Source organism: Schistocerca americana, chromosome 4 (genome assembly GCF_021461395.2).
Source record: "Schistocerca americana isolate TAMUIC-IGC-003095 chromosome 4, iqSchAmer2.1, whole genome shotgun sequence".
In the NCBI taxonomy this organism is placed as follows: Eukaryota; Metazoa; Arthropoda; class Insecta; order Orthoptera; family Acrididae; genus Schistocerca; species Schistocerca americana.
In genome coordinates, this window is record NC_060122.1 from 421,817,290 (window position 1) to 421,845,084 (window position 27,795).

Below are 27,795 nucleotides of genomic sequence, written 5' to 3' on the forward strand. Positions count from 1 at the left end.
AAGCTGATTTTTTTCTTGTTTAAGAAGATCAGCTCACCCCACGCCATTCCACTCATCTTCTCTTCTCCCCCCCCCCCCCCTTCTCCTTCCCTCCCCCCCACCTCTCACCATCTACCACCTAAATCCATCTTGATAAGTTTTTCTCAAGAAGTTCACTATTTACATCTGTGCTTGCTTTGACAATAACAGCATCTGAGTAGTAATTCCCAGGTATACTTGGATACTACCTAATTAATTCCATTTTTATGTCACTTTATTAAGTAATGTTACAGCACTGCTGAACTCTTAAATTTTGCTTAATTCTCTAGGCATTGTTTCTCTAATGTTTCCCCATTCTCTTCTAGTAATGAACCTGATATTAACATTATTCAAGTCAGGTGTAACATCTTTTGTAACTGTTACATCTTACGTACATGGACACCAGTCCTCTGAAATAGTAAATTATACAGCATGTCATGAAAAAAATGAAGATAATGTCTTTTCAGTCTTACTTTCAATGTCCACATGCACAAATGCTGAAACAGAATATCTTTTAAGAATTACATCAGCTTGTACTGGTACTACTCAATAGAAATTACTAAAGCATTAAGTAATTTGAAAAGCATCCTCAATAAAAAAACCCTTACCTTCCATTCCCATGTCTGAAAAGAGCCAAGATCTCTTCAAAAGTCTTGTTCTTAGTTTCTGGAACCTTCTTGTACGTAAATGTCCAGAAGATGGCCAGGAAAACGCTGAATGGGAGGAAAGTGTAGTTCTCCAGCGCATTCTAGTGAAAAATAAATAATACAAAAACATTACTTATTAATAAACAAATGTGGCCATTAAACAGCTGTTTAATTATAGTGGGACTGTTCTGGTATAATGTAAATACTTCACGAGTGAAGGAGACCACTCACTGACAAGGAGAAACATCAAGTCCTTGACAGGTACAGGTACGTACACACACACACACACACACACACACACACACACACACACAGTGACTGGTAGTTTATTAGAGGTTATCTATGGTGACAATGATGACACCTGAAGGAGGGGAAAAGAGTGTACAACTGGGAATGGGTAAGATATCAAAGACAAGGCACATAGGGAGACAATTTAAGTCATCAGAGGGGAAGGGAAGAGGCTTTCAGTGGCCACAGCAAAATGAGGACTGAATAAAGTGGTCATAGTTGAACAACTGAGGGAGAGGAACATGAAAGAGAGGAAGGAAAGAAAGAAAGAGAGAGAGAGGAAGGGGGCCAAAAGGGGATGAGAATATCAGGTGTGTTTGAAGAGAACATGGATGGATGTGACACAGGGATCCACATGGCTTTGGTACTGAAGAAGCTGTTAAAACCACTGTACATCACAATGTATTTAGCAACTACAGGAACTGTGATCAGATAGCCACAGTAATTTTTACAGTCAGATAGCTGGTTAATTGTCAAAGCGATACAGAATGCTGCACAGTAACTGTAACACAGGTGGTATATAACATGGCTACTTTGACACACGTCCTGAACTTTTTCAGGATACAAAATGCCCATGACTGGACTGCAGTAGTAAATGGCAGGTGCTGTTTGGGGGCAGGGGTGGCGCCTGCATCATCTGCTGGGGAATGCGCCTTTAGATTCAATTTTGTGAATAGGATACTGCATAGGTTGTATGGGTAATGCAATACTGGTTTCGGAGTTGAGGATACGCTGTGAAACTCAGTGCAAAGAATGAAAGAAGAAAAGGGGATGCCACCAGAAAGTAGTGTTTCATGACAGAAAGATAATGGACTCACCAAAAAGTGAGAAGACTGATGGTAATGTGGCATTCACTGTGTGAAAAACACAAAGAAAGCACAGAAAAGACATTTTAATACCAAATCTGTTTATTTACTGTCTGATTAGTTTTGGGGTTTGCCCATTGTCACAAGCCACCTATTACACAGAACAGAATTTGTCATGAGTGAATGTGTGGAAAGGTGATAATACAGTTATCAGTGATAAAATGGTTTGTATGATAACTACTTAGATGTGGGACATGTCCAGAAAGTAAGTACTATTTTGGAGAAAACTCTTAACAATTTTCACAAACCAAAATAATTTTTTTACAAAAAAAGGCACTTTGTAAATAATTTATCTATGTAGGTGGCACCATTGTTCAGACATTTGTCATAGCAGGAAGCCAACTTTTCTATGCTGCCTTTGTAGAACGATGCCACCAGTGAAGACAGCCACTGCTGACCACAGTTTTCTGTGTCATCACCACTGTCAAAGTGTCTTGCTCCAAAAATCACACTCCAAGTTGAGGAACAAGTATTAGTCAGAAGGTGCAAGGTCGAGGCTGTACAGCAGATGACTGAACTGCTCTCAACTGAATTGGTTAATAAGGTTGTGTGTGAGCTGCATTGATGGGTTAATGTCTGCAAAGAAACTCAACAAGCAGTTCTGCTTAAGAATTCACCTCCCTCATCCCTGTACTGTGTAAGAAATGTTGCTTTGTTTTTTGCACATCCATCAGCATTTTCAGAACACAAGGGGAACACAATTTGAGAAAATTTAAGCTTTTTGTGGTAATCTCATGCAAAACAGTTTTTGAAATTTGTGAAAACTCATCACAAAGCAGTTATATTGTGTACTGTTTGTTTTTGAAAACTTTCTTAGCCAAATCATAATTGACAATAGAAGGCTATCCACTCCATGCTTTATCATGAACAATGGTTCATCCAGCATTGAACTGTATGAGAAACACTCTCACCAACACATCAGTCATTACAGTTTTGCCACATATCTCTACAAGCTGATGATGAATTTCAGCTGGTTTAACATTCTTTGAATTCAAAAACTGTATTATAGAATGCATTTTACATTCGGCAGTCTCAGGGATTGTCTGAAACATTTTGAATGATCACTACCAAATGTGAACACAACACAATCTGGCTGTAATGGCACCAGTGGAAAGACAATGAACCATAGAGATGAGTGTGAATGTGCAGAACTGAAACACTAGTGCTTTGAAGGAGGTAGAATGACACGATACTTACTTTCTGGACATGCCTTGTATTTATATTTGGGATAACAGTTGGGATGAACAGTTCTGTTTATGTCATCACATTTATATGTATCTTACATCTGCATTAAAAGATGTCAGATGTAACTACACTTTACAGTATTACGTTAATGTACATGCATAACACATATTTTTATTGACTGTGGTACCTTCATTATTCAGCATGATGTGATCCACATGACAACACTATTGTATACACTAATAACTATTATTCTTGTTGAGTAACAGTGTGTGTCATGCTGGCTTATCTATTGTAGTTGTTATTGTAATTTTGACAGATGTAGATGCAAAGAAATTTTTTTATAAACTCTTACATAATTCTGATATATTCAGTTTACTCTGCAATTGTATTAGTATCACTGACACAGTGTTCCATCACACCACAGTTGTACAATAAACATTTGTTCCCTTTTCAGCACTATCTAAGAGGAAACATTCCATTTCATCCATATTTCAATGGAATCCACACATGATAGTTTTGTTAAGCTGTTACAGTTTTTAATGTATAATTTGTGGTGTGCAAGAAACTGCAAAAATGCAGGAATTTAAGGAGATGCTACCTAATAAACTGAAACAACCAGAGGTTGTAGAGGGTTTCAGGGGGAGCATTAGGAAACAACTGACAAGAACAGGGGAAAGGAATGCAGATGAAGAATGGGTAGCTTTGAGAGATGAAATAGTGAAGGCAGCAGAGGATAAGTAGGTAAAGAGACAAGGGCTAGTAGAAATCCTTGGGCAACTCGAGAGATATTGAATTTAATTGATGAAGGGACAAAATATAAAAATGCAGTAAAAGAAGCAGGCGAAAGGGAACACAAATGACTAAAAAATGAGATTGACAGGAAGTGCAAAATGACTAAACAGGAATGGCTAGAGAACTAATGTAAGGATGTAGAAGCATATATCACTAGGGCTAAGATAGAAATTTCCTACAGGAAAATTAAAGAGACATTTGGAGAAAAGAGAACAACTTGTATGAATATCAAGAGCTCAGATGGAAAACCAGTCCTGAACAAAGAAGGGAAAGCAGAAAGGTGGAAGGAGTATGTAGAGGGTCTATGCAAGGGAGATGCACTTGAGAGCAATATTATGGAAATACAAGAGGAGGTATTTATTTATTTATTTATTTATTTATTTATCTATCTATTTATTTATTTATTTACTTATTTATTCTTTGCCCATGGACTCCAGCTGAAAATCCAGCTGAGAGTATTGGGCATGTCATACAACAGGCTATTAACATAAAACTTGATTTCATTATATATAAATGAAACAAATAATTAAACAGAAATAGTCTATAAGCATACAAAGATATTACATGTTTCACATTATATATACACACAAATCCAAACAACATACAGAAATGATAATTTTTAAAGATACATTTCAGTAATGATATAATATATTTAAATACCATCTTAGTATTCACTCAAACTGTATATACATTTCTCTGTGAGATATAGTTTCAAATGATTTTTAAAATATTTTAGGTCTGTTTCTTTTTTATTTTAGGTCTGTTTCTTTTTTAATGATTTTGGGGAGTTTATTAAAAAAACCTTTTGCCTGCTTCTTCAGGGGCAGTCATAGACAGTTTTAGATTTCTGTTTATCATGTGGTAATTTTCATTTCCTCTTGTACCATGTTTGTGTACTTCTTTATTTAGGAGGATAAGCGTGACCTTACTGCCATTATGCTTTGGTATATGTACAGTGAATATACTGTCGTAATATTATAGTGTACAAAAGCTAGCCTACAGGTCTGTCTTGGTGGTATTTTTGCAATGCATCTCATTGCCCTTTTCTGAATTGTGAATATTCTTTTTAAGTAGCCAGCTTGTGCACTTCTCCATATATGAACTGAATAAGACAAATGTGAGAAGACAAGTCCATAATACATTGATCTGAGGACTTTATGATCCACAATCTTAGCTGTTTTATGCATGATGAAGATCTGTTTGTTTATCTTTTACACAGTGCATCTATATGCTCCCCCCCATGCCAAATGTTTGTCTATTATAGTTCCCAGAAAGTTTGTGCCGGTTACTTCTTTACTAGTCTTTCCATTTATATTAACATTTATATTATAATTTTCACTATGCATGGTCTGAAATACTACATTCATTGTTTTACACTGATTCATAAACAGGTTGTTTTGTGTTAAACATTTATTTGCATTTTCGATATTCAGGAGTGCTTCCTTCTCAAGCTCCTCCTCTGTGTCAGCTGTGCAACTGATTGTTGTGTCATCAGCATACATTATAAGTTTCTGATTTATGTAGCTAGGGAAGTCTTTTACATAGATTACAAATAGTATTGGCCCTAGCACCGACCATTTCAGCACACCATGTTTAACTGTTTGCAATTCTGATCTGTAGTTTGTTATATTTCCCCCACTAGTATTTCTGATTTCCATGCATTGTTTCCTATTTGTAATGTATGATTTAAGTATGTCATAGAATTTTCATCTAATTCCATTCTGATATAATTTCATCATTAATTTTGAGTGGTTCACACAATCAAATGCCTTAGATAGGACCATAAAAATCCCACAAGTCTTTTGTTGCCTGTCAAGTAAATTAAGAATGTGCTCAATTATATCTGTTGATGCTGTTTTTGTTGACTTCCCTTCTCTGAAACCATGTTGTGATGAATGCAGTATACTGCACTTTGTTATAAAATTTACAATTCTATTCTTTGTTATCATTTCATAGATTTTAGCAGATGTTGAGATCAATGATATTGGCCTGTAATTTCCTAATTCATCCCTGTTCCCTTTCTTAAATATTGGCTTCACTTTACTTACTTTCAGTGAATCTGGAAATATACCGGGTGATCAAAAAGTCAGTATAAATCTGAAAACTGAATAAATCACGGAATAATGTAGATTATTGTTGTTGTGGCCTTTAGTCCTGAGACTGGTTTGATGCAGCTCTCCAAGCTACTCTACCCTGTGCAAGCTGCTTCATCTCCCAGTAACTACTGCAGCCTACATCCTTCTTAATCTGCTTAGTGTATTCATCTCTTGGTCTCCCTCTACGATTTTTACCTTCCACGCTCCCCTCCAATACTAAATTGGTGATCCCTTGATGCCTCAGAACATGTCCTACCAACCGATCCCTTCTACTAGTCAAGTTGTGCCACAAATTTCTCTTCTCCCCAGTCCTATTCAGTACCTCCTCATTAGTTATATGATCTATCCATCTAATCTTCAGCATTCTTCTGCAGCACCACATTTCGAAAGCTTCTATTCTCTTCTTATCTAAACTATTTATCATCCATGTTTCACTTCCATACATGGCTACACTCCATACAAATACTTTCAGAAACAACTTCCTGACACTTAAATCTATACTCGATGTTAACAAATTTCTCTTCTTCAGAAACGCTTTCCTTCCCATTGCCAGTCTACACTTTATATCCTCTCTACTTCGACCATCATCAGTTATTTTGCTCCCCAAATAGCTAAACTCCTTTACTACTTTAAGTGTCTCATTTCCTAATCTAATACCCTCAGCATCACCCGACTTAATTTGACTACATTCCATTATCCTCGTTTTGCTTTTGTTGATGTTCATCTCATATCCTCATTTCAAGACACTGTCCATTCCGTTCAACTGTTCTTCCAAGTCCTTTGCTGTCTCTGACAGAATTACAATGTCATCGGCGAACCTCGAAGTATTTATTTCTTCTCCATGGATTTTAATACCTACTCCGAATTTTTCTTTTGTTTCCTTTACTGCATGCTCAATATACACATTGAATAACATCGGGGAGAGGCTACAACCCTGTCCCACTCCCTTCCCAACCACTGCTTCCCTTTCATGCCCCTCAACTCTTATAACAGCCATTTGGTTTCTATACAAATTGTAAATAGCCTTTCGCTCCCTATATATTACCCCTGCCACCTTCAAAATTTGAAAGAGTATTCCAGTCAACATTTTCAAAAGCTTTCTCAAGTCTACAAATGTTAGAAATGTAGGTTTGCCTTTCCTTAATCTAGCTTCTAAGATAAGCCGTAGGGTCAGTATTGCCTCACGTGTTCCAATATTTCTTCAGAATCCAAACTGATCGTCCCCAAGGTAGACTTCTACTAGTTTTTCCATTCGTCTGTAAAGAATTCGCGTTAGTATTTTGCAGCCATGACTTATTAAAATGATATTCGGTAATTTTCACATCTGTCAACACCTGCTTTCTTTGGGATTGGAATTATTATATTCTTCTTGAGGTCTGAGGGTATTTCGCCTGTCTCATACATCTTGCTCACCAGATGGTAGAGTTTTATCAGGACTGGCTCTCCCAAGGCCGTCAGTAGTTCTAATGGAATGTTGTCTACTCCCGGGGCCTTGTTTCGACTCAGGTCTTTCAGTGCTCTGTGAAACTCTTCATGCAGTATCATATCTCCCATTTCATCTTCATCTACATCCTCTTCCATTTCCATAATATTGTCCTCAAGTACATCGCCCTTGTATAGACCCTCTATACACTCCTTCCACCTTTCTGCTTTCCCTTCTTTGCTTAGAACTGGGTTTCCATCTGAGCTCTTGATATTCATACAAGTGGTTCTCTTTTCTCCAAAAGTCTCTTTAATTTTCCTGTAGGCAGTATCTATCTTACCCCTAGTGAGATAAGCCTCTACATCCTTACATTTATCCTCTAGCCATCCCTGCTTAGCCATTTTGCACTTCCTGTCGATCTCATTTTTGAGACGTTTGTATTCCATTTCGCCTGCCTCATTTACTGCATTTTTATATTTTCTCCTTTCATCAATTAAATTCAATATTTCTTCTGTTACCCAAGGATTTCTACTAGCCCTCGTCTTTTTACCTATTAGATCCTCTGCTGCCTTCACTACTTCATCCCTCAGAGCTACCCATTCTTCTTCTACTGTATTTCTTTCCCCCATTCCTGTCAATTGTTCCCTTATGCTCTCCCTGAAACTCTGTACAACCTCTGGTTTAGTCAGTTTATCCAGGTCCCATCTCCTTAAATTCCCACCTTTTTGCACTTTCTTTAGTTTTAATCTACAGTTCATAACCAATAGATTGTGGTCAGAGTCCACATCTGACCCTGGAAATGTCTTACAATTTAAAACCTGGTTCCTAAATTTCTGTCTTACCATTATATAACCTATCTGATACCTTCCAGTATCTCCAGGCTTCTTCCATGTATACAACCTTCATTTATGATTCTTGAACCAAGTGTTTGCTATGATTAAATTATGCTCTGTGCAAAATTCTTCGCAACGACTTCCTCTTTCATTTCTTACCCCCAATCCATATTCACCTACTACGTTTCCTTTTCTCCCTTTTCCTACTATCGAATTCCAGTCACCCATGACTATTAAATTTTTGTCTCCCTTCACTATCTGAATAATTTATTTTATTTTATCATACATTGCTTCAATTTCTTCGTCATCTGCAGAGCTGGTTGACATATAAACTTGTATTACTGTAGTAGGCGTGGGCTTCGTGTCTATCTTGGCCACAATAATGCGTTCACTATGCTGTTTGTAGTAGCTTACCCGCATTCCTATTTTTTTGTATTCATTATTAAACCTATTCCTGCATTACCCCTATTTGACTTTGTATTTATAACCCTGTATTCGCCTGACCAAAAGTCTTGTTCCTCGTGCCACCGACCTTCGCTAATTCCCACTATATCTAACTTTAACCTATCCATTTCCCTTTTTAAATTTCCTACCCTACCTGCCCGATTAAGGGATCTGACATTCCACGCTCCGATCCATAGAACGCCAGTTTTCTTTCTCCTGTTAACGACATCCTCTTGAGTAGTCCCCGCCCGGAGATCCGAATGGGGGCTATTTTACCTCCGGAATATTTTAACCATACAGTAGAGCTGCATGCCCTCGGGAAAAATTATGGCTATAGTTTCCCATTGCTTTCAACCGTTCGCAGTACCAGCACAGCAAGGCCGTTTTGGATAGTGTTACAAGGCCAGATCAGTCAATCATCCAGACTGTTGCCCCTGCAACTACTGAAAAGGCTGCTGCCCCTCTTCAGGAACCACGCATTTGTCTGGCCTTTCAACAGATACCCCTCCGTTGTGGTTGCACCTACGGTACGGCCATCTGTATCGCTGAGGCACGCAAGCCTCCCCACCAACAGCAAGGTCCATGGTTCATGGGGGGGGGGAGATAATGTAGATAGAGACGTACAAATTGACACCTATGCTTGGAATGACATGGGATTTTATTAGAACCAAAAAAATACAAAAGTTCAAAAAATGTCCAACAGATGGCGCTCCATCTGATCAGAATAGCAATAATTAGCATAACAAAGTAAGACAAAGCAAATATGACGTTCTTTACAGGAAATGGTCAATATCTCCACCATAATTCCTCAACAATAGCTGTAGTCAAGGAATAATGTTGTGAACAGCACTGTGAAGCATATCCGGAGTTATGGTGAGGCATTGGCGTCGGATGTTGTCTTTCACCATCCCTAGAGATGTTGGTCGATCACGATACATTTGCAACTACAGGTAACCCCAAAGCCAATAATCGCATGGACTGAGGTCTGGGGACTTGGAAGGCCAAGCATGACAAAAGTGGTGCTGAGCACACAATCATCACCAAACAACGCGCGCAAGAGACCTTTCACGCGTCTAGCAATATAGGGTGGAGCACCAACCTGCATAAACATCGTACGTTCCAGCAGGTGTTTATCAGCCAGGCTGGGGATGATGCGATTCTGTAACATATCGGCGTACCTCTCAGCCATCACGGTAGCAGTTACAAAACCAGAATCACGAATTTCCTCGAAGAAAAAAGGCCCGATAATGGTAGATGTGGTAAATCCAACCGATACTGTGGCTTTCTCATCGTGCAATGGAGTTTTCATGACATTTCTAGGATTTTCGGTAGCCCAAATTCTGCAGTTGTGGGCGTTGACAGACCCTCGGAGTGTGAAATGAGCTTCGTCGGTCCACAACACGTTACTCAACCAATCATCATCTTCCGCCATCTTTTGAAACGCCCACATCGCAAATGCCCTCCGCTTCACTAAATCACCAGCTAACAGTTCATGATGCCGATGGATTTTAGCATCGGAGGGCTCGCCTAAGTGCCACCCAAACAGTAGTGTATGTATGGAATGCCGGTGCGACGTCCGACTGCACGAGCGCTGACTTCCCCGTGCATAGACGAACCCGCTACAGTCTCCATTTCTCCCTGAACTGTCTCAGCAGCATTACGCCTTGTGCTCGGTCGGTCACTACGGCGTCTATCGTCTAAACAACCCGTGGCTTCGAACTTCGAAATCATTCTCGCCACAGCTGCTTTTGTCAACGGACCTTTACCCATTCGAATCCCCTTCCTATGGCGATAGGATCATAACGCTGAACAAGCACATTCCCCATTCTGATAATACAGCTTCACTAAACGCGCCTTTTCAGGTAATGTCAACATGCTGTGACTGCTGGCGCATCTGATTCTCTCTCTCTCTCATTACATCTCCTTTTATACGTGATTGTCATGCACGATCACTAACATTTTGCTGTCCAGCGCCATCTGTCGGACATTTTGTGAACTTATTTCCCCCCCCCCCCCTAATAAAAACCCATGTCATTCCAAGCATGTGTGTCAATTTTTATCTCTCTATCTACATTATTCCGTGGTTTACTAAGTTTTCATATTTATAGTGACTTTTTGATTACCCGGTACCTTCTTCTATCGCAGCATTCAGCATGTGTGTCAATGGTTTTAATATACATTCTCTGCATTCCTTTATGAGATGTGATGTGACACCATCCCAGCCAGATGAATGTTTAATTTTAATGTTTTATTAGGTTTGACACTTCTGTATCTGTTGTATGTATGAAAACCATAGTATGATTTGTTTGTGGGGGTTTTAACAATTTATTTACTGCATTTGTTTTATTTTGTCTTATTAATTTGTCTGCTACAGTAATATAATATCTGTTAAAAGTACTGGCTATTTCTAGAGGGTTTGTGTTGCTTTTCCCGCTCATCAGTGGGCAGATGTCCTCTGCCCGGTTTGTTACTTTTCCTCTCTCTTCATTAATGAAAGACCATAAACTTTTTGAGAAGTTCTTTCCCTTATCTATAGACATCCTGATGAATGATGCTGTAGTTTCGCTGGTAAAACTACAGTACTCTTTCTTTTTTATTTTATACAGTGTGTTGTAGGCCTCAGTATATTTTTTTTTGTTTGGAGAGGTCATAATACACTCTCAGATTATTTCTGGCATGGATTACATCCCCAGTCACCCAGATTTTCTTTTTTTGTTGCTTTTTGACAAGCCTTTTACTAACAGGACATGTAACATCATAATAGTTGAATAAAGAAAAAAAGTGGTTCCATTTGGTTTTTGCATCTTTTGCTGCATATATTGTTTCCCAGTTTTCTGCCTCTAACATCTTTTTTAGCAGATTTATGTTATGTGGGTGGTTCTGTCTTCTCATCTCCCGTATCTTCTGCAGTGAATCACTAGTCTTTATATTTATGTTTATCATGATTGTAAAATGGTATGCTAATGTGGAGTTTATTACCTGTGTGTCACAATAGCATGTAGGAATATTTGTTATTACATGATCAATTATAGTTTCACTATGCTTTGTTACTCTGGTTGGTTTATCTATTTTTATTTTTAGATTTATATGCACAATAAGTCCAGTAGGGTCTTAGTATTGTCTGTATTTTTACTTGTGTATGTTCAGATCTCCTATAATGATCAAAATAAGCTTTTCTTTTTGAGAGGTGTTGGATTATATCTTCCAGCTGTTCAAAGAAGGTTTTAATTACACTATCTGGTGATTGATAGAAACCTAATACACAACAAATTCCCAGCAATTTTAGTTTCCAGTGCTGTAGCTTCAAAGCTAAATTCTGTAGTATATTTTGTTATATTTATGGCTTTAGTTGATTTATAGTTAGAAAAAACCGTACCACCTTTATAGGAAGTTCTGCAAAAACTGGCTACTTTCACATAATTCTTCAAGTTGTACATTCCTATGTGATTTTCTTTTAGCCCATATTCTGTAGCTACTAGAATGTTTGGCCTATATTCCTGTAATATTGCCTCTAGTTCCTCTGCTTTATTGTTTATGTATTGAACATTTTGGTGAAGTATTCTAACAGTTGACTTTAAATTTAATAGTTCCCCTTCCTGTAATATACTAAGCACATCACTTGCTCCCGTTGCTTCTGGTACTATGCAGTGATTTTTTTCAGTTTGTATCATTAAACCTGGGTCATATCTTTGTCCTATGTTTATATTCCTCTCACTATTGTCACACTGGTACTTAAGATGGACAGTTTTACTTACATCTTTTTCCATGTTCTCTTTCTGTTTACTTGATACCATAAAAATCCTCACTTAGTGTAGCAGGTCTCCTAGTTCTCAGGCATCTGTCTTGATTGGAAGCTGCTTCTGCTGTTGATCTCGCAGGCCTCAGGTACCTCTTCTGTGTGGTTGCTGTTGCTGGTGGCTCCTGTGCTCTCTGACTTTGTGACTTCCCTCCTTTGTTAGCTGCTGCAGCTAATGACCCTTGTATGATTTCCTCACAAGCATTTTCATTGCCTTGAGATAGTATTATGGGGTCTGCTGTTCTGGATGCTGTTGCTGATGACAACAGCTCTGCTGACGATTGTGGTGATTCTGCTGCTAGTGGTTTATCTGACGCTGCTGGTGAGAATATCAGAGCCTTTGCTGCTGCTACTGGTGTTTGTTATAGCTCTCCTGCAGATAATGATGGTTCCACTATTACAGATTCTTGTTTTGGCGGAATTGGGATTGGAGAGCCTTCCATTACAGATGACTCATTAATAAATTTAAGTATTTCGGCACTAATAATCTTTTTCCCTTTTACGTTCATATGGAGACCATGTCTTGAACACTGTTTATCTCTACAAAAGTCGTATTCTGGAAACCTCTACATATTTTCTCAAATAGCCTGTTTGTTGTAACAATCTCGATGTTTACACACGAGTTTTCCATCAGATCGTGTTTCCTGGGGATACTAACAATGTAGAAATGCACTCGAGGCATCCTTTTTATTGTTTCCTTTAGGATTCTCATTGTACGCCAAGTTTCATTACAGTAAACGTCATTTGCGCCTCCTATTATGATGCAGCTGTTACCGGTCCTCAATATATTGTCACTGTTTTTCAAAAATTCGCATAGTGGCACGTCTGGTTTGATGATGCCTGTTACATTAAGATCTGGGTGATTTCTTCTCATAATTTCTGTAACTCCTCTCCCATGACTATCTGCAAAAATATGTGTTTGTTGCTTGTATCCTTGCTTATGCATAACATGGTTGTTTACTTTTCTTTCTTTATGAACATTTACCTTGTGGTTGTCTCCGTTTAATCCACTTGCATCTTTTTGTGTGGATAGTTTGTTCATATTTTTATCCATAGACGCACTATTAACACTGTCTTTTCTAATGTTTAATTCACTTGTGTCTTTTTGGGTGATCAGTTCGTTCATATTTCTAGTTACAGTCGTACTGTTTACACTTTGAACATTTGGTTGTGCAGACCTACGAATTTTATGGCTAGCATTAATGAGATCTTGTTGCCTTGATGATTCAGACAGTTCCCGTATGGTTAGTGCCACGTTTTCCACTGTTTTTATATATTTTTATAATGTCAATTTCTTTTTGAAGTTCGTCATGCACACTGTCTTCTAATCCTGCGTAGCACTTTTCACTCGCGATCTTGCGGCTGTTACACTCTATGTCATATTTACACTGTATTTGTAAATCTTCCTGAGCAAAGCAGTGTTAATGGCACCATTTATGTTTAAACACGCACATTGTAATTCTATTTAGCACTGTTTCGTCACACACAATACACTTGATTGAAATTAAGTCCTCAAAAACTGCAGAGCGGTTTAAAGTTACATGTACACTTGCCGCCATCTTGTAGAGGAAGATGAGAAGGGAAATATGATACCACATGAAGGATTAGACAAAGTGCTGAAAGATCTAAGTTGAAACAAGGCCCTAGGGGTAGGCAACATGCTGCTAGAGCTACTGACAACCTTGGGAGAGCAAGCCAAGACAAAACTCTACCATCTGGTGATTAAGATGTATTAGACAGGCAAAATACCCCCATATTTCAAAAAGAATATAATAATCCCAGTTCCAAAGAAAGTAGGTGCTGATAGTTGTGAAAATTCCTGAACTATAAGTTTAATAAGTCACAGATGCAAAATACTGCAGGGAGTAGTGGGGGGTGAGGGGGGGGAGAGAGAGAGATTCAGGGAAGAGATTCTGCTGTGGGCTTCCTGATTTGGGGAAGTACTGAAGATCCTGCTGAGCTTCTGGAATGAGGTCACTGTGGTAGTGTTTGTAGGTGGACAGCTGGCAGAGTTCCTCTGCCAGGTAATCAATGTGATTCATTACAACAATGGTGAAGCCTTTGTCAGCAGGCAGGATTATGATGTCAGGGTCAATTTTTAGATGGTGGGTTTTGGTTCTCCCTGTGGATAATGTGCTTCACTTTACAGCCTGCTTCACAGCCCACACCATCTTGAGGGATTTGGGAATGATGGTGATGCATTGTTTGAGGTTGGGAAATTCTGGACAGTTAACAATGGGTTATTTGGAGGCAGTGGGGGAGTAATATGGTTGGTTTGAAGAGTAAACTTAATCAGGCAGGGTTCAATGTTGGTTTTGAATTGGGTCTGATTGGTGATGAAGAAGTGTTGTCACTGTTGAGATTGGGAGAACAGCAGCCTCCCAACACTGCAACTAACAGCCCTCTCCTGTCTCCACCAGACACCTGCACACTCTGATAGACAGCACTAGCATTTTCCTCCACTCCTACCCTGCTACTTGTCCTGCTCTCCAGCTCATGCCTCCCCATTATCCCGCCACCCATCCCTCAGTCACCATCCAAGAATAATTTTGTGCACTTTTGTGTTAGCCATGATTATGTTTAACACCAGCTTGCATTTAGTATTCATCAAGAACAGACACTACATCAGCCAGTATTATCAAGTCGGCTGGTGCCCAACAATCATCGTATGAAGTTACAGTCAGTAGTGCATGACTGTATTAAGTACATGACCTTAGAACACATGTTTATGTTTTATATTCTTCAAGCCACCCTACAGTATGTGGTGGGAGGCACTTCTGGTATCATTACCTGGTCTGCTATTGTTTGACCATTGCACCCACATGGATGACAGTAATAATCCTCTCTGGTGTAGATAAACAACAGAAATAGTAGAAAATAAATAAGTCATCAGGTCCAGATAGAATCCAAATTCAGTTTTACAAAGAGTACTCTATGGCATTAACCCCTTACTTAGGGTGAATTTATCGAATCACTTGCTGTGCTCAAAGTCCTATGAGACTACAAAAAAGTCCAGGCAAGTCCTGTGTGTAAGAAGGGTAAAAGAATAGACCATCAAAATTACAGACCGATATCCTTAACATCAGTTTGCTGCAGAATTCTTGAACATGTCCTGAATTAAAAATATAGTAAATTTCCTATAATGTGAAAAACTTAAGTCCACAAATCAAGACAGTTTTAGAAAGCATCACTCGTGCAAAACACAGCTTTCCCTTTTCTCACATGATATCCTGTAAACTAAGGATGAAGAATAAAAGGCAGATTATTCTTAGATTTATGAAAAGCGCTTGACGCTGTACCCCAGTGCAGGCTTTTAACAAAGGTATGAGCATATGGAGTGGGTTCTTAGAATTATAAACGGCTTGAAGACTTCTTAAGTAAAAGTACCCAGTATGTTGTCCTTGATGGCGTGTGTTCAGGAGGGAGAAGGGTATCACCAGGAGTGCACCAAGAAAGTGTGATAGGACTAATACGATCTTCTATAAGCATGAATGATCTGGCAGACAGGGTGGGCAGCAATCTGTGATTGCTTGCTGATGCTGTGGTATACAGGAAGGTGTCATTGATAAGTAACTATAGGTGAATACGAGATAACTTAGACACAATTTCCAGTTTGTGTGATGAATGAGAGCTAGCTCCAAATATAGAAAAATGTAACTTAATGCAGAACAGTAGCAAAAACAAACATGTAATGTTCAGATACACCATTAGTGGTGTTCTGCTTGACACAGCCATGTCATTTGCTTATCTGGGCGTAACTTCACAAAGTGATATGAAATGGAATGGCCATATGAGCACTGTGATAGGGAAGGCTCAACTTTGGTTTATTGAGAAACTGTGGTTCATCTGTAAAAGGGACCTCATACAGGATGCTATTGTGACCTGTTCTTGAGTATTGCTTGGGTTTTTTGGATGCGCAACCGATCAGAACGAAGGACAATATCCGAGCAATTCAGTGGCAGGCTGCTAGATTTGTCACTTGTAGGTTTGAACAACTTTCAGGAATTTAGGAATGCTAAAATGGGAATATCTGGAGGCAGGGTGACTTTCTTTTTGAAGAACACTATTGAGAAAATTTTGAGAACCGGTGTTTTAAGCTTACTGCAGGGCAATTCTAAATTAGGGCCTCTATGGAGGCATACAGACAGTCTTTTTCCCTTGCTGTATTTGCAAGTTGATTTGGAAAGGAAATTGCTAGTAGTGGTACAGGACAGGCTCAGTCATGCACCGTACATGTATGGCGCATGGAGTATGTAAGTAGATAGATCAGGACAAGTTTCCCAAGATATATATGCCTGTAATAGTGTACATTTGTCCTACAGCCCTTCTTGAAAACTGGACTGACTTGCACTTTTTCCATTCACTGGATACTCCCTGTTCCGCCAGTGACCTATGATAAAACTACAGCTAGAATGGAGAGCAAGTTCTTTAGCATAATGTCTCTGGAATATTAAATTTGTCTCATCTGATCCAGATGCCTTTCCACTACTACATGACAGTAGTTGCTTTTCTGTTCTGCAATCACTTATCCCAGGATTTGTCATTTTGGCAATAATGTGGTAATGAAAAGGAAGAACCATATTTTGATCTTCCACAGTAAAACAGTTTCTGGAGATGAAATTACATGTCACCCTTGATTTCTGTCATCTTCCATTTTGGTACCAGTATGGTCACTACGCAATTGAATAAAAGATTTTGATCTGCTTATCAACTTAGCCCTCAAGAAGACTGGAATAATCCCAGTTCCAAATAAAGCAGGTGCTGACAGGGGCGAAAAATTACCAAACTATCAATTTAATATCTCATGGTTGCAAAATACTAACACAAATTCCTTACAGAAGAATGGAAAAACTGATAGAAGCCAAGCTCAGGAAAGATCAGTTTGGATTCTGGAGAAATGTAGGACCAGCAAGGAAGTACTGATACTACCACTTATCTTAGAAGATAGGTTAAGGAAAGGCAAACCTACATTTATAACATTTGCAGACTTAGATAACACTTTTGACAATGTTGACTGGAATACTCTCTTTGAAATTCTAAGGTAGCAGTGGTAAAATACAGGGAGCGAAAGGTCATTTACAACTTGTCCAGCAATTAGATGGCAGAAATAAGAGTCGAGGGTCATGAACAGAAAGCAGTGGTTAAGAAGAGAGTGAGACAGTCCCTGACATTATTCAATCTGTACACTGATCACGCAGTAAGGGAAAACCTAAGAAAAATATGGAGTAGGAATTAAAGTTCAGGGGGGAAAAATAAAAACTTTGATGTTTGCCGATGACATTGTAGTTCCATCTGGGAAAGCAGAGGACTTGAATGAGCAGTTTAATGGAATGGACAGTGTCTTGAAATGTAGGTATAAGATGAATATCAACAAATGCAAAACAAGGATAATGGAATATAGTCGAATTAAGTAAGGTGATGCTACGAAATTGAATTAGGAAACAACACACTTAAAGTAGTAGATTAGTTTTCCTATGTGGACAGTAAAATACCTGATGACTGCCAAGATAGAGAGGATATAAAATGTAGACTGGCAATGGCAAGAAAAGCATTTCTGAAGAAGAGAAATCTTCTAACACTAAATATAGATTTAAGTGTTAGGAAGTCTTTTCTGAAGTATTTGTCTGGAATGTAGTCATGTATGGAAGTGAAACATGTATAACAAACAGTTTAGACAAAAGGAGAATAGAAACGTGCAAAATGTGGTGCTACAGAAGAATGTTTAAGATTAGATGGGTAGATCACATAAATAATGAGAAGCTACTGAACAGAACTGGAGAGAAAAGAAATTTGTGGCGCAACTTGACCAAAGAATGGGATTGGTTGAAACGACACATTCTGAGACATCAAGAGATCACCAATTTAGTATTTGAGGAAAGTGTGGGGGTAAAAACTGTAGATGCCGACCAAGACATGACTGCAGTAAGCATATTCAGAAGCATGTAGGATGCAGTAGTTACTGGCAGTAGGTCTATGACTCATTATGGAATTTTGCTGAGAAATCTTTCCCCATCCTCTTATAATTTTGACCTTATCCCATCTGCTTTATCTTCTTTTCTTATACTTGAGAACTTTTCTTGTTGTCAAACAAGCAGTTAATAATTTATTATCAATACAAGCAAAATCATTAGGAGATTTAAAGACAGAACATCAGTTTGCAGTACATTTCCATCATTTTTAATTACCAGTGGAACATATCTTCTGAATATCATGTATTGAACTTTTATATACCTCTACAAAAACCAGTACTACTATGAAACTTTGCTCTTCTTTTATCTTCTAAGTGTAAAAGTTCCACTTTCAATTGTATGTATTACCAACAACAAACTGCACAAGAACATTATACATGTATGAAAATATTAGTGTCATATTAGGTAGCATGTTAAAAGGAAATTTCTGAAGGTTGGCTAATTGCTGCTTGTGAGTGATTAAGATTCTTTGTTATGGGACTGAATCGCTGCCACGATTTCATGAATATAACATCAGTCACTTGCAAGTGAATGGTTGGTTATGGTCATTTTTGTTTATTGTTTCGAACTGTATGTGAATCCTTTTTTTTTTTTTTTTTTCATGATGTTATTTCAGTTTATAACCTCCATTTAAATTCTTAAGACTGCTAATACATTTTCCCAAATTTGCTAAGTAGTTTTTAGATAAAGTTAGTTGATTACAGTAACCTGGAAAAAAATCACAGAACTACAAACATATATGTAAATAATGTAGAAGCACCATTTGACCGATTTATCATATAAGTCTATCTCATCAACTGTAGACAAATCAAAATACATAAATTTCAGCTTCTTCCAGAAATGATGTTCTCAGCAATAGATTATGCCCCACACAGAATACACTTTATTTTTATCACATCATCTTTAGAATATTTTATGTTACCAACATTTGAATAATTTGTTATAGAAATGAAGAATTATAGTTTGTAAACAAATGAAAATATTTTCCTAGGTAAGACACAGACTCCATATGCAGAAAATATTAGACCAGTCAACAATCACCTTTATATATTATAATTTTGTATTAAACATATGTGTACTTCTGTCATATGGTATGTAGAAACTAACCTGCATGCTGGGGAAGCCTATGCCAACAAGGAAGTTTGCAATCCAATTAATTAAGACTGCTATGGACATGGCAGCAGGCCGTGGTCCTTGCGAAAAGAGCTCAGCTGTAATCATCCATGGTATGGAGCCAGGGCCGACAGCAAAGAAGACCACAAAACTCAGTGTTGATACAACAGATAGGTACGACATCCAGTCTATCATTTCCTGCACATACCCAAAAAACTCCTATCAGGCGTTGGTACCCTGTTCTTCTTTCCTGATACAGGTGAAGGAGAGTTAAAATAGTTAAACTCAAGAAAAATTATGCAGGCATCCAGAGGAACATGCTGGAGAATGCATTGATTTCTTCATTGCTAAATAATTTTTAAACATAAATGGTCAGCAAATTCAACTTCTCCTTCAAGTTGTATCAGGAAAGTTTTCTGATAACAAAAAAAGGGAGGGCTGCAAAAGAAGCATCATGCACAAAATAAAAAGTAAGCATTCATGTGCAATGTGAACAAGAAACTAACCTGAAAGTACAGCTTAAAATCTCTGGATGAGCCAGATATCTACCTTTTTTGTAGTCCAGAAGCATTTTATAGCTAACAGTAGCATGCATTTTGAAGTATTATAGTTCTGTTCTGTGTCAGAACTTTTTAGTTTAAAAAAACGATATATACATATACCAATTGATTTCAATCCAAAAAGGGTTAATGAAATGTCCAACTTCAGATAATGTATGACAAACAGCATTTCCATTTGTTCCTTTCTCTTATTTTGTTTCTTTGTCACCAAGATTCTTCTTTGTTTTATTTTCATAGTGATACCCAGCTGACAAATCATCTAGTCTTTTGCAATGCATCTCTCTGCATAAAAATATCAATTTTGGTTTGCAAGTCCTTATTTCACCAACATCATCTGTAGCAATATTTGGAACGCTCAGTGACACTCTGACAACACATCTCACCAGCAGTGTCTCATGAACACTGGCATAAATTTTTCTAATATCAGCTTTATATGTTACACAGTGTTGTATTATCCATATAATCAATTGTAAATTATGAAAAATCATTTGAACTTTTGAGGAGCTGTAATATGGTTACTGTATCTCATCCCTCCATTTCATCTGCAAAAGCAATCCATCTACTCTTGCAACATCAGCCTTACTGGTACTTAAGCTCTCCACCAACTCATCACCAAAGAACACGCATGATGTAAATATTACTATTTTTGCGTCAGAAGGCATTGCTTTACTCCCTAATCTGAGCAGCCTTCCAATGTTAGATCCAAAGTGGAACATTATGTAAAAACAGTTTCACTTTCCATGTTTCATTTACTCATTACAAATTTTCCAATGGTTTTTGCAATGTTGCTTTATCATAATGATTTAAATATACTGTGTGTGCTAGAAACCTTCTACTCCCTGAATCACATGCACACATCACTTCTTCCAATGCAATAAATCTGTCCGCTGATCATGCTTTTTTAGTTCTGAGATTTGTGGCAGAGAATCTATTCTAAACCTCTAGAAGTTCTTATTCCAGTTATTATTATGAGGCACGACCTACAAATCCTTAACGTAACATAAAACTAAAGTCATCCTCAAAACTCTTGGGATCCCTCCATCCAAACCCCTGGAATCCCCTCACATGAAGATATATACCTTTACCAAATCCAGTATCCCACACACCTAAACTCACTATTTGCCTCCTGTCCAGGATACTTTATGGGATTCACATTCATTTACTCTTAACATCCACAGCCCATACCCATTGTTATCTCTCTTGTAATATACTGAAAGCACCTGGAGTGATGTGTTCTCCCATGTGCTACACCTTACACATAATAGTACTAACGATGTTATATATCAATGCACCTACACAGCTTACACAGAAGGTAGGATGATTTCAGAAGTAGATCTGTGCAGCTTGAAGAAAGGTTTCTTCAGAGACCTATCAAGGAATGAAATATTAACATGGAATTGAAGAATTTCCTGAAAGTGTAGACTGGAAAACCGCATTTTATGCGGTGAAATGTAGCCTACTGGAAACTCAGAGAAGAAAAAACAAATAACTGAAACGTGGTGGCATTGACAGAAATTAAAAATTAACTGGATACATAAGAAACAAAGTTATTATGAACAGTAGGTAAGGAAGTGAGTCTAGCAAAATCTTTACTAAAAGCAGAAATCAGCTCCTGGAACATCTGCTACAGCATTCTGTACTGATTAGCATTACACAGGAATGAGCATTAGAGGAAAAGACTTTTAGAGACAGGTAAAGACTAAAATATCCAGAAAATATACAAATGATGACTGTAGTAGTTATCTAGAAATGAAAAAGATTTAAAACAAGAGTGGAAGATGTGGAGACACTATAAAAAGAGAGTAAAAAGAGAGTGTACAGCTCTACAGTGGAATGGTGAGCAAGCAACTTTCTGCATAAATGAATGGAGGGTCAAACAGCCTACACTGGCAGCACACACTGTCATGTTGCAGTCCATACCTTTGACTGCAACAGTAAAAGTATAGCAGCATCTTTCATAACTTGAGCCATCTTGAAACAATCCCCCTTCTTTACCTCTTTTTCTCCTGCTCCAGCACACCTGGACACCATGTCTTATAGACAGCAACACGCCTTAGAAGCAGTGCTTGTTTCCCCTCCCTCCCTCTTCTTCCAATGGCCATGATTTGCATAGTTTCAATCTGTCTTTATTGTTGCCATTTTCATTTGTAGCAGTTTTGTCGATTTTGATTTAATAATAATTCCAGTACCAGAGCACAAGAATTAGTCACTCTCAGATAAGTGAACTACCTTTGTCAGTATGTATGGAAATACCGGCATTTTCCTGACATCATTTTCAAGTCTTCACTTTGACATATCTAAAGCAGTTTATACTAGTTTAAGACTTAACTAACAAAATCACATGCTGGGTTTAAAAAAAGTTCCATGACTATTTTCAATGTAAATACAATTCTAGCTAACAAATTTTTGTGCAAGTATCCCACAAAGCTACAATGTTAAAATTCACTTTCAACAGAAAATGAATGAATGCATTGTAATGTATGTGCATACAATATAAATCAATGTGATATTACAAAACAAACAAATACATGCATGTGGAAGCTGCAACTGAAATTTAAGTTGAGGGCCATTAAAATCATTCGTTTAATACATACATGGCATTTAAATACTGAAAGGATAACATAAAATTATTAACATTAGCCTGAATTGACATTGTTAGAAGGGGGGTTCACATTATAAAAGTGTGCACATGATGAACCCATCTGAGTTGGTAGTACATGTTTGAGACAGTAAAACATTTATCTTAACTTACTCACAGAAAGATTGAACCATACAATCAGTGTGCAGATCTTGTACTGATCAGCCAGAACATTATGACCACCTATCTAATAGCATGGTTAACAGTAGCGACTTATCGTGGCATGAAAGCAGTGAAGCCTTGGTAGGTCACTGGAGGGAGTAGGCACCACATATGCGCATGCACACATGTGCTGTCATGGAATCCAAGTTCAGATTGAGGTAGGCCTTAGATCATGCTGTCCTCCATGGAACCCCAAAGCATTTCCCCATAGCATCTAAGGAAATCATGGATAACCTCAATTTAAGCAGCAATTTGAATCTTTGTGTTTTGGAATACAAGTACACAGTCTTCCTAATGAATCACTTTGCATTGTAGCTAACACAACTTATGGATTCTGATTTAAGTAGCTAAGCCAAGCAGTTTAATCATGTTACACCTCTCTTTCATGAAGATTATTTTGTTTTGGGTGTGTAAACAGTTCAAACTCTACAACACATAAATGAAAAGTGAAGCTCATTTATAGCTTAACAGTGAAATTACTTAATACTGACAATGAAGAAAAATTAAAAACAGCATAGCACATGATTATAAAACTCTGGAATTTGCTTGGTCTAAGAAAAATGTTTAGGACAAAATTAATGATCAACAGAATTTTTCTACATCACATTTTCCAGTGCTCACAGTAAGTGACTCCATGCATAGTTTTTTGGCCCTTGGTTGGCTCAGAGAAGCAAAATACCATACTGTGATGCTCACTGTAAGCCTCACGTATACAAAATAACTTGCAGACAGTGAAATTACTCTGAAGGCCAGTTACGGATAAGTTTTTTTTTTTTTTTTAGGGCGCAAAACTGCTATGGTCATTAGCACTCGGTCCGGGACTTAGGAAACAGTAAAAAACCGAAAATGGAAACCAGCAGCAATGGGACATCTGCTAAAATCGACGATATATCAGGCGATAGCTGTAGACGGGAGCGTAACGGATTAAAATAGGGGCACTCAATTAAAGGTGTCTTACCGTCCACAGCTGAGAGCAGTGGGGACAGAGTGGGGGAGGATCGCCGCTTAAAAGATGTCGATGGCTAAAAAGACAGTGCCCTATCCCGAGTCTAGTTAAAATTACCTCCTCCCGACGACGAGCTCGGGAGGGAGACGTCCAAGCACAAGAAAGAGCTTTCATGTCCCGCAATTTATTATGGGGAAGTGTCGACCAATGTGCGTGCCGTAAATGAACAACACAACGACATAAAACGCTCCGTAGATTGGCGAAGGTAATCGACTGAATAGCTGGCCGAAGAAGAGAGACTGCAGCCTTGGCTGCAATATCAGCCGCCTCATTTCCACAGATACCAACATGTCCCGGGAGCCAGAGGAACGCCACCGAGACGCCCCCCAGGTGGAGCAAGTGCAGACAGTCCTGAATCCGGTGGACCAGAGGGTGCACAGGGTAAAGAGCTTGGAGACTGAGGAGAGAGCTGAGAGAATCTGAGCAGATAACATACTGTATCCGCTGATGGCGGCGGATGTAGTGGATAGCCTGGAGAACAGCGTAAAGCTCCACAGTATAAACCGAACACTGGTCGGGAAGCTGAAAGTGATTTGGGGTGTCGCCAACAATATATGCACTCCCTACACTTAATGATGTTTTCGGGCCGTCGGTGTAAATAAATGTGGCTTCCGTCATTTGCGCACATAGAGCAGCAAATGCCCGATGATAAACAAGTGAAGGGGTACCTTCCTTGGGAAATCGACAAAGGTCACGGAGCAGGCAGATCCGGGGACGGAGCCAAGGCGGTGCTGTACCCCAAGTTGTCAAGAAGGTTTTAGGAAAGCGGAAGGAAAGAGAATGGAGCAGTTGACGGAAGCGGACTCCCGGTGGTAGTAGGGAGGAGGGGCGGCCTGCATATCCTACATCAAACGAGGCGTCGAAAAAAATGTCATGGGCTGGATTAGCAGGCATGGAAGACAGATGGCTAGCATAACGACTCAGAAGGACTGCTCGCCGATTGGACAGCGGAGATTCAGCAGTCTCAGCATAAAGGCTTTCCACAGGACTGGTGTAAAAAGCTCCAGACACTAAATGAAATCCACGGTGGTGGATAGAGTCGAGACGCCGAAGAATAGACGGTCGAGCAGAGGAGTAGACTATGCTTCCATAGTCCAATTTCGAGCGCACTAAGGCGCGATAGAGGCGGAGAAGGACCACTCGGTCCGCTCCCCAGGAGGTACCATTCAGGACACGGAGGGTGTTGAGGGACCGCAGACAGCGAGCCGAAAGATAGGAAACATCGGAGGACCAGCACAGTTTTCTGTCAAACATAAGACCCAAGAATTTAACGACGTCTGGAAATGGAAGGTTGACAGGACCTAGATGTAAGGAGGGCAGAAGAAACTCCTTACGTCGCCAAAAAGTAACACAAACGGTCTTACTGGGAGAAAAACGGAAGCCGGTTTCGATGCTCCAAGTGTGGAGGCGATCGAGACATCCTTGAAGACGTCGTTCAAGAAGGCTGGTCCATTGAGAGCTGTAGTAGATCGCAAAATCGTCCACAAAGAGGGAGCCCGAGACATCAGGAAGGAGACAATCCATAATTGGATTTATGGCAATGGCAAACAGCACAACACTCAGCACGGAGCCCTGGGGTACCCTGTTTTCTTGGGAGAAAGTATGGGAGAGAGTAGTGTTCACCCGCACCCTAAATGTGTGCTCTGCCATAAATTCGCGAAGAAAAAGGGGCAGCCGACCTCGAAAGCCCCAAGAGAACAGTGTGCGGAGGGTGCCTGTCCTCCAACAGGTATCGTATGCTCTCTCCAGATCAAAAAATATTGCTACTGTTTGGCGTTTCTGGAGAAAATTGTTCATGATATAAGTGGAGAGAGCAACAAGATGGTCAACTGCAGAACGATGCTTTCGGAATCCGCATTGGGCAGGTGTTAAAAGACTGCGGGATTCCAGCTACCAAGCTAAACGGTAATTCACCATACGCTCCAAAACCTTACAGACACTACTCGTGAGAGAAATGGAGCGATAGCTAGAGGGGAGATGTTTGTCCTTTCCAGGTTTCGGAACAGGAACGACGATAGCTTCCCGCCATCGTCTGGGAAAAGTACTGTCGGTCCAAATTCGATTATAAAGGCGAAGGAGGTAACGCAGACTATGGGTTGATAAATGCAGCAACATTTGGACGTGGATACCATCCGGTCCTGGGGCGGAGGAGCGAGAAGAAGAGAGTGCATGTTGTAGTTCCCGCATGGAGAAAACAGTATTGTAGCTTTAGCGATTTTGAGAGGAGAAAGCAAGATGTCGCACTTCCGCTGCACGTTTCTTCGGGAGAAATGCTGGCGGGTAATTTGAAGAGCTCGAAATCTCAGCAAAGTGCTGACCCAATGAGTTAGAAATTGCGACAGGGTCCACTAATGTATCATGCGCGACAGTGAGCCCAGAGACCGGGGAGAAACTAGGCGCGCCTGAGAACTGTTGAAGCCGACTCCAAACTTCCGAGGAGGGAGTGAAGGTGTTAAATGAGCTAATAAAGAATTTCCAGCTTGCCTTCTTGCTATCGCGGATGACACGACGGCATCGCGCACGGAACTGCTTATAGCGGATACAGTTGGCCAAAGTAGGATGGTGGCGGAGAACGCGGAGAGCACGTCGCCGCTCACGTATTGCGTCACGGCATGCCTCGTTCCACCAAGGAACTGGGGGGGCGCCGGGGCAATTCGGAGGTGCATGGTATTGAACGTTCCGCAGCTGTAAGAATAACGTCGGTAATGTGTTTGACCTCATCATCGACGCTGGGAAAGTGACAGTCATCGAATGTCGCTAGAGACGAAAAAAGTGTCCAATCGGCTTGGGCAAACTTCCAGAGTCGCGGGCGCATAGATGGCAGTTGAGGCTGCAGTCTAAGGACACATGGAAAGTGGTCACTCGAGTGTGTATCATCAAGAGCGAACCATTCGAAGCGCCGAGCTAGCGGAACAGTACCGACCGCAAGGTCCAAATGAGATAAATGTGTCGTGGAGGCAGACAAAAATGTGGGGGCCCCAGTGTTGAGGCAAACTAGATCCGCTTGGTGGAAGACATCTAGCAATAGGGAGCCACGTGGACAAGGATGTGGAGATCCCCAAAGCGGGTGGTGGGCATTGAAGCCCCAACCAGCAAATAGGTGGGTGGAAGCTGACCAAGAAGATGAAGGAGATCAGCTCGTGCCATTGGTGTGGACGATGGAATGTATACAGTACAAAGAGAGAACATGTATCCAGAAAGGGAAAGACGAACGGCGACAGCTTGGAAGGAAGTGTTTAAGTGGATTGGGCGATAATGGAGAGTATCATGGAGAAGAATCATGAGTCCTCCATGGGCTGGAGTGCCTTCAACAAAGGGGAGATCATATCGGACAGACTGAAAATGAGGGAGAACAAAGCGGTCATGGGGATGCAGCTTTGTTTCCTGACGACAGAAAATGACCGGCGATTAGGATCGTATGAGGATCGACAATTCATCCCGATTGGCTCGAATGCCGCGGATATTCCAGTGGATAATGGACATAGGGTGAACAGAAAATGGAGGAATGTGACCAAGGTCGCTGTCAACTCAACGGCTGCTCAGAGCTTGTGACCGACAGCATGGAATGGCATTCAGCCGAAGGCAGAAGATCCTGATCCATAGGTTGTTCAGCAGCAGCTCCTGCCACCAGTGATCGGCCGGCTGATCGGCCGCCAGCAGTGCGCCTCGACGACACAGAAGACGGCCGAGGGCGATTTCCGCCAGGTGGTGCTACAGATGCGACACGCCTTGGCGGAGAAGGAGATGAACTGGGTTTCTTTGTAGCCTTCTTGGAAGTATGATGTTTAGATGAAGGAGGAACCGATGGGTGTGAAGTTGGGGTACGTAAAAAATCTTCACGAGTATGCTCTTTTTTCAAAGTCTTGGTGTCTGACTTTTGGGCTCGAGATTTAGCAGAACCCGACGAAGGGTGAGCCATAGAGTGGGCAGGCGAAAGTGGTGAGGTTGAACGGGCGATC

General features: G+C 39.9%; 1 protein-coding gene across 4 annotated transcripts in view; it reads right to left on the reverse strand.

Moving 5' to 3' along the window:
• The window catches only part of LOC124614002 (glucose transporter type 1), a 499,751-nt gene that overhangs the window by 112,691 nt on the left and 359,265 nt on the right, over positions 1-27,795 (reverse strand). For 3 of the 4 annotated variants that reach the window (XM_047142810.1, XM_047142809.1, XM_047142808.1), the window contains 2 exons: positions 19,465-19,689; positions 627-766 (listed from right to left, as the gene is read on the reverse strand). In XM_047142810.1, the coding sequence (XP_046998766.1) occupies positions 627-766; positions 19,465-19,689 (365 nt within the window). The remainder of the gene's footprint in view (positions 1-626; positions 767-19,464; positions 19,690-27,795) is intronic. The other variant, XM_047142807.1, reaches the window with a different exon arrangement.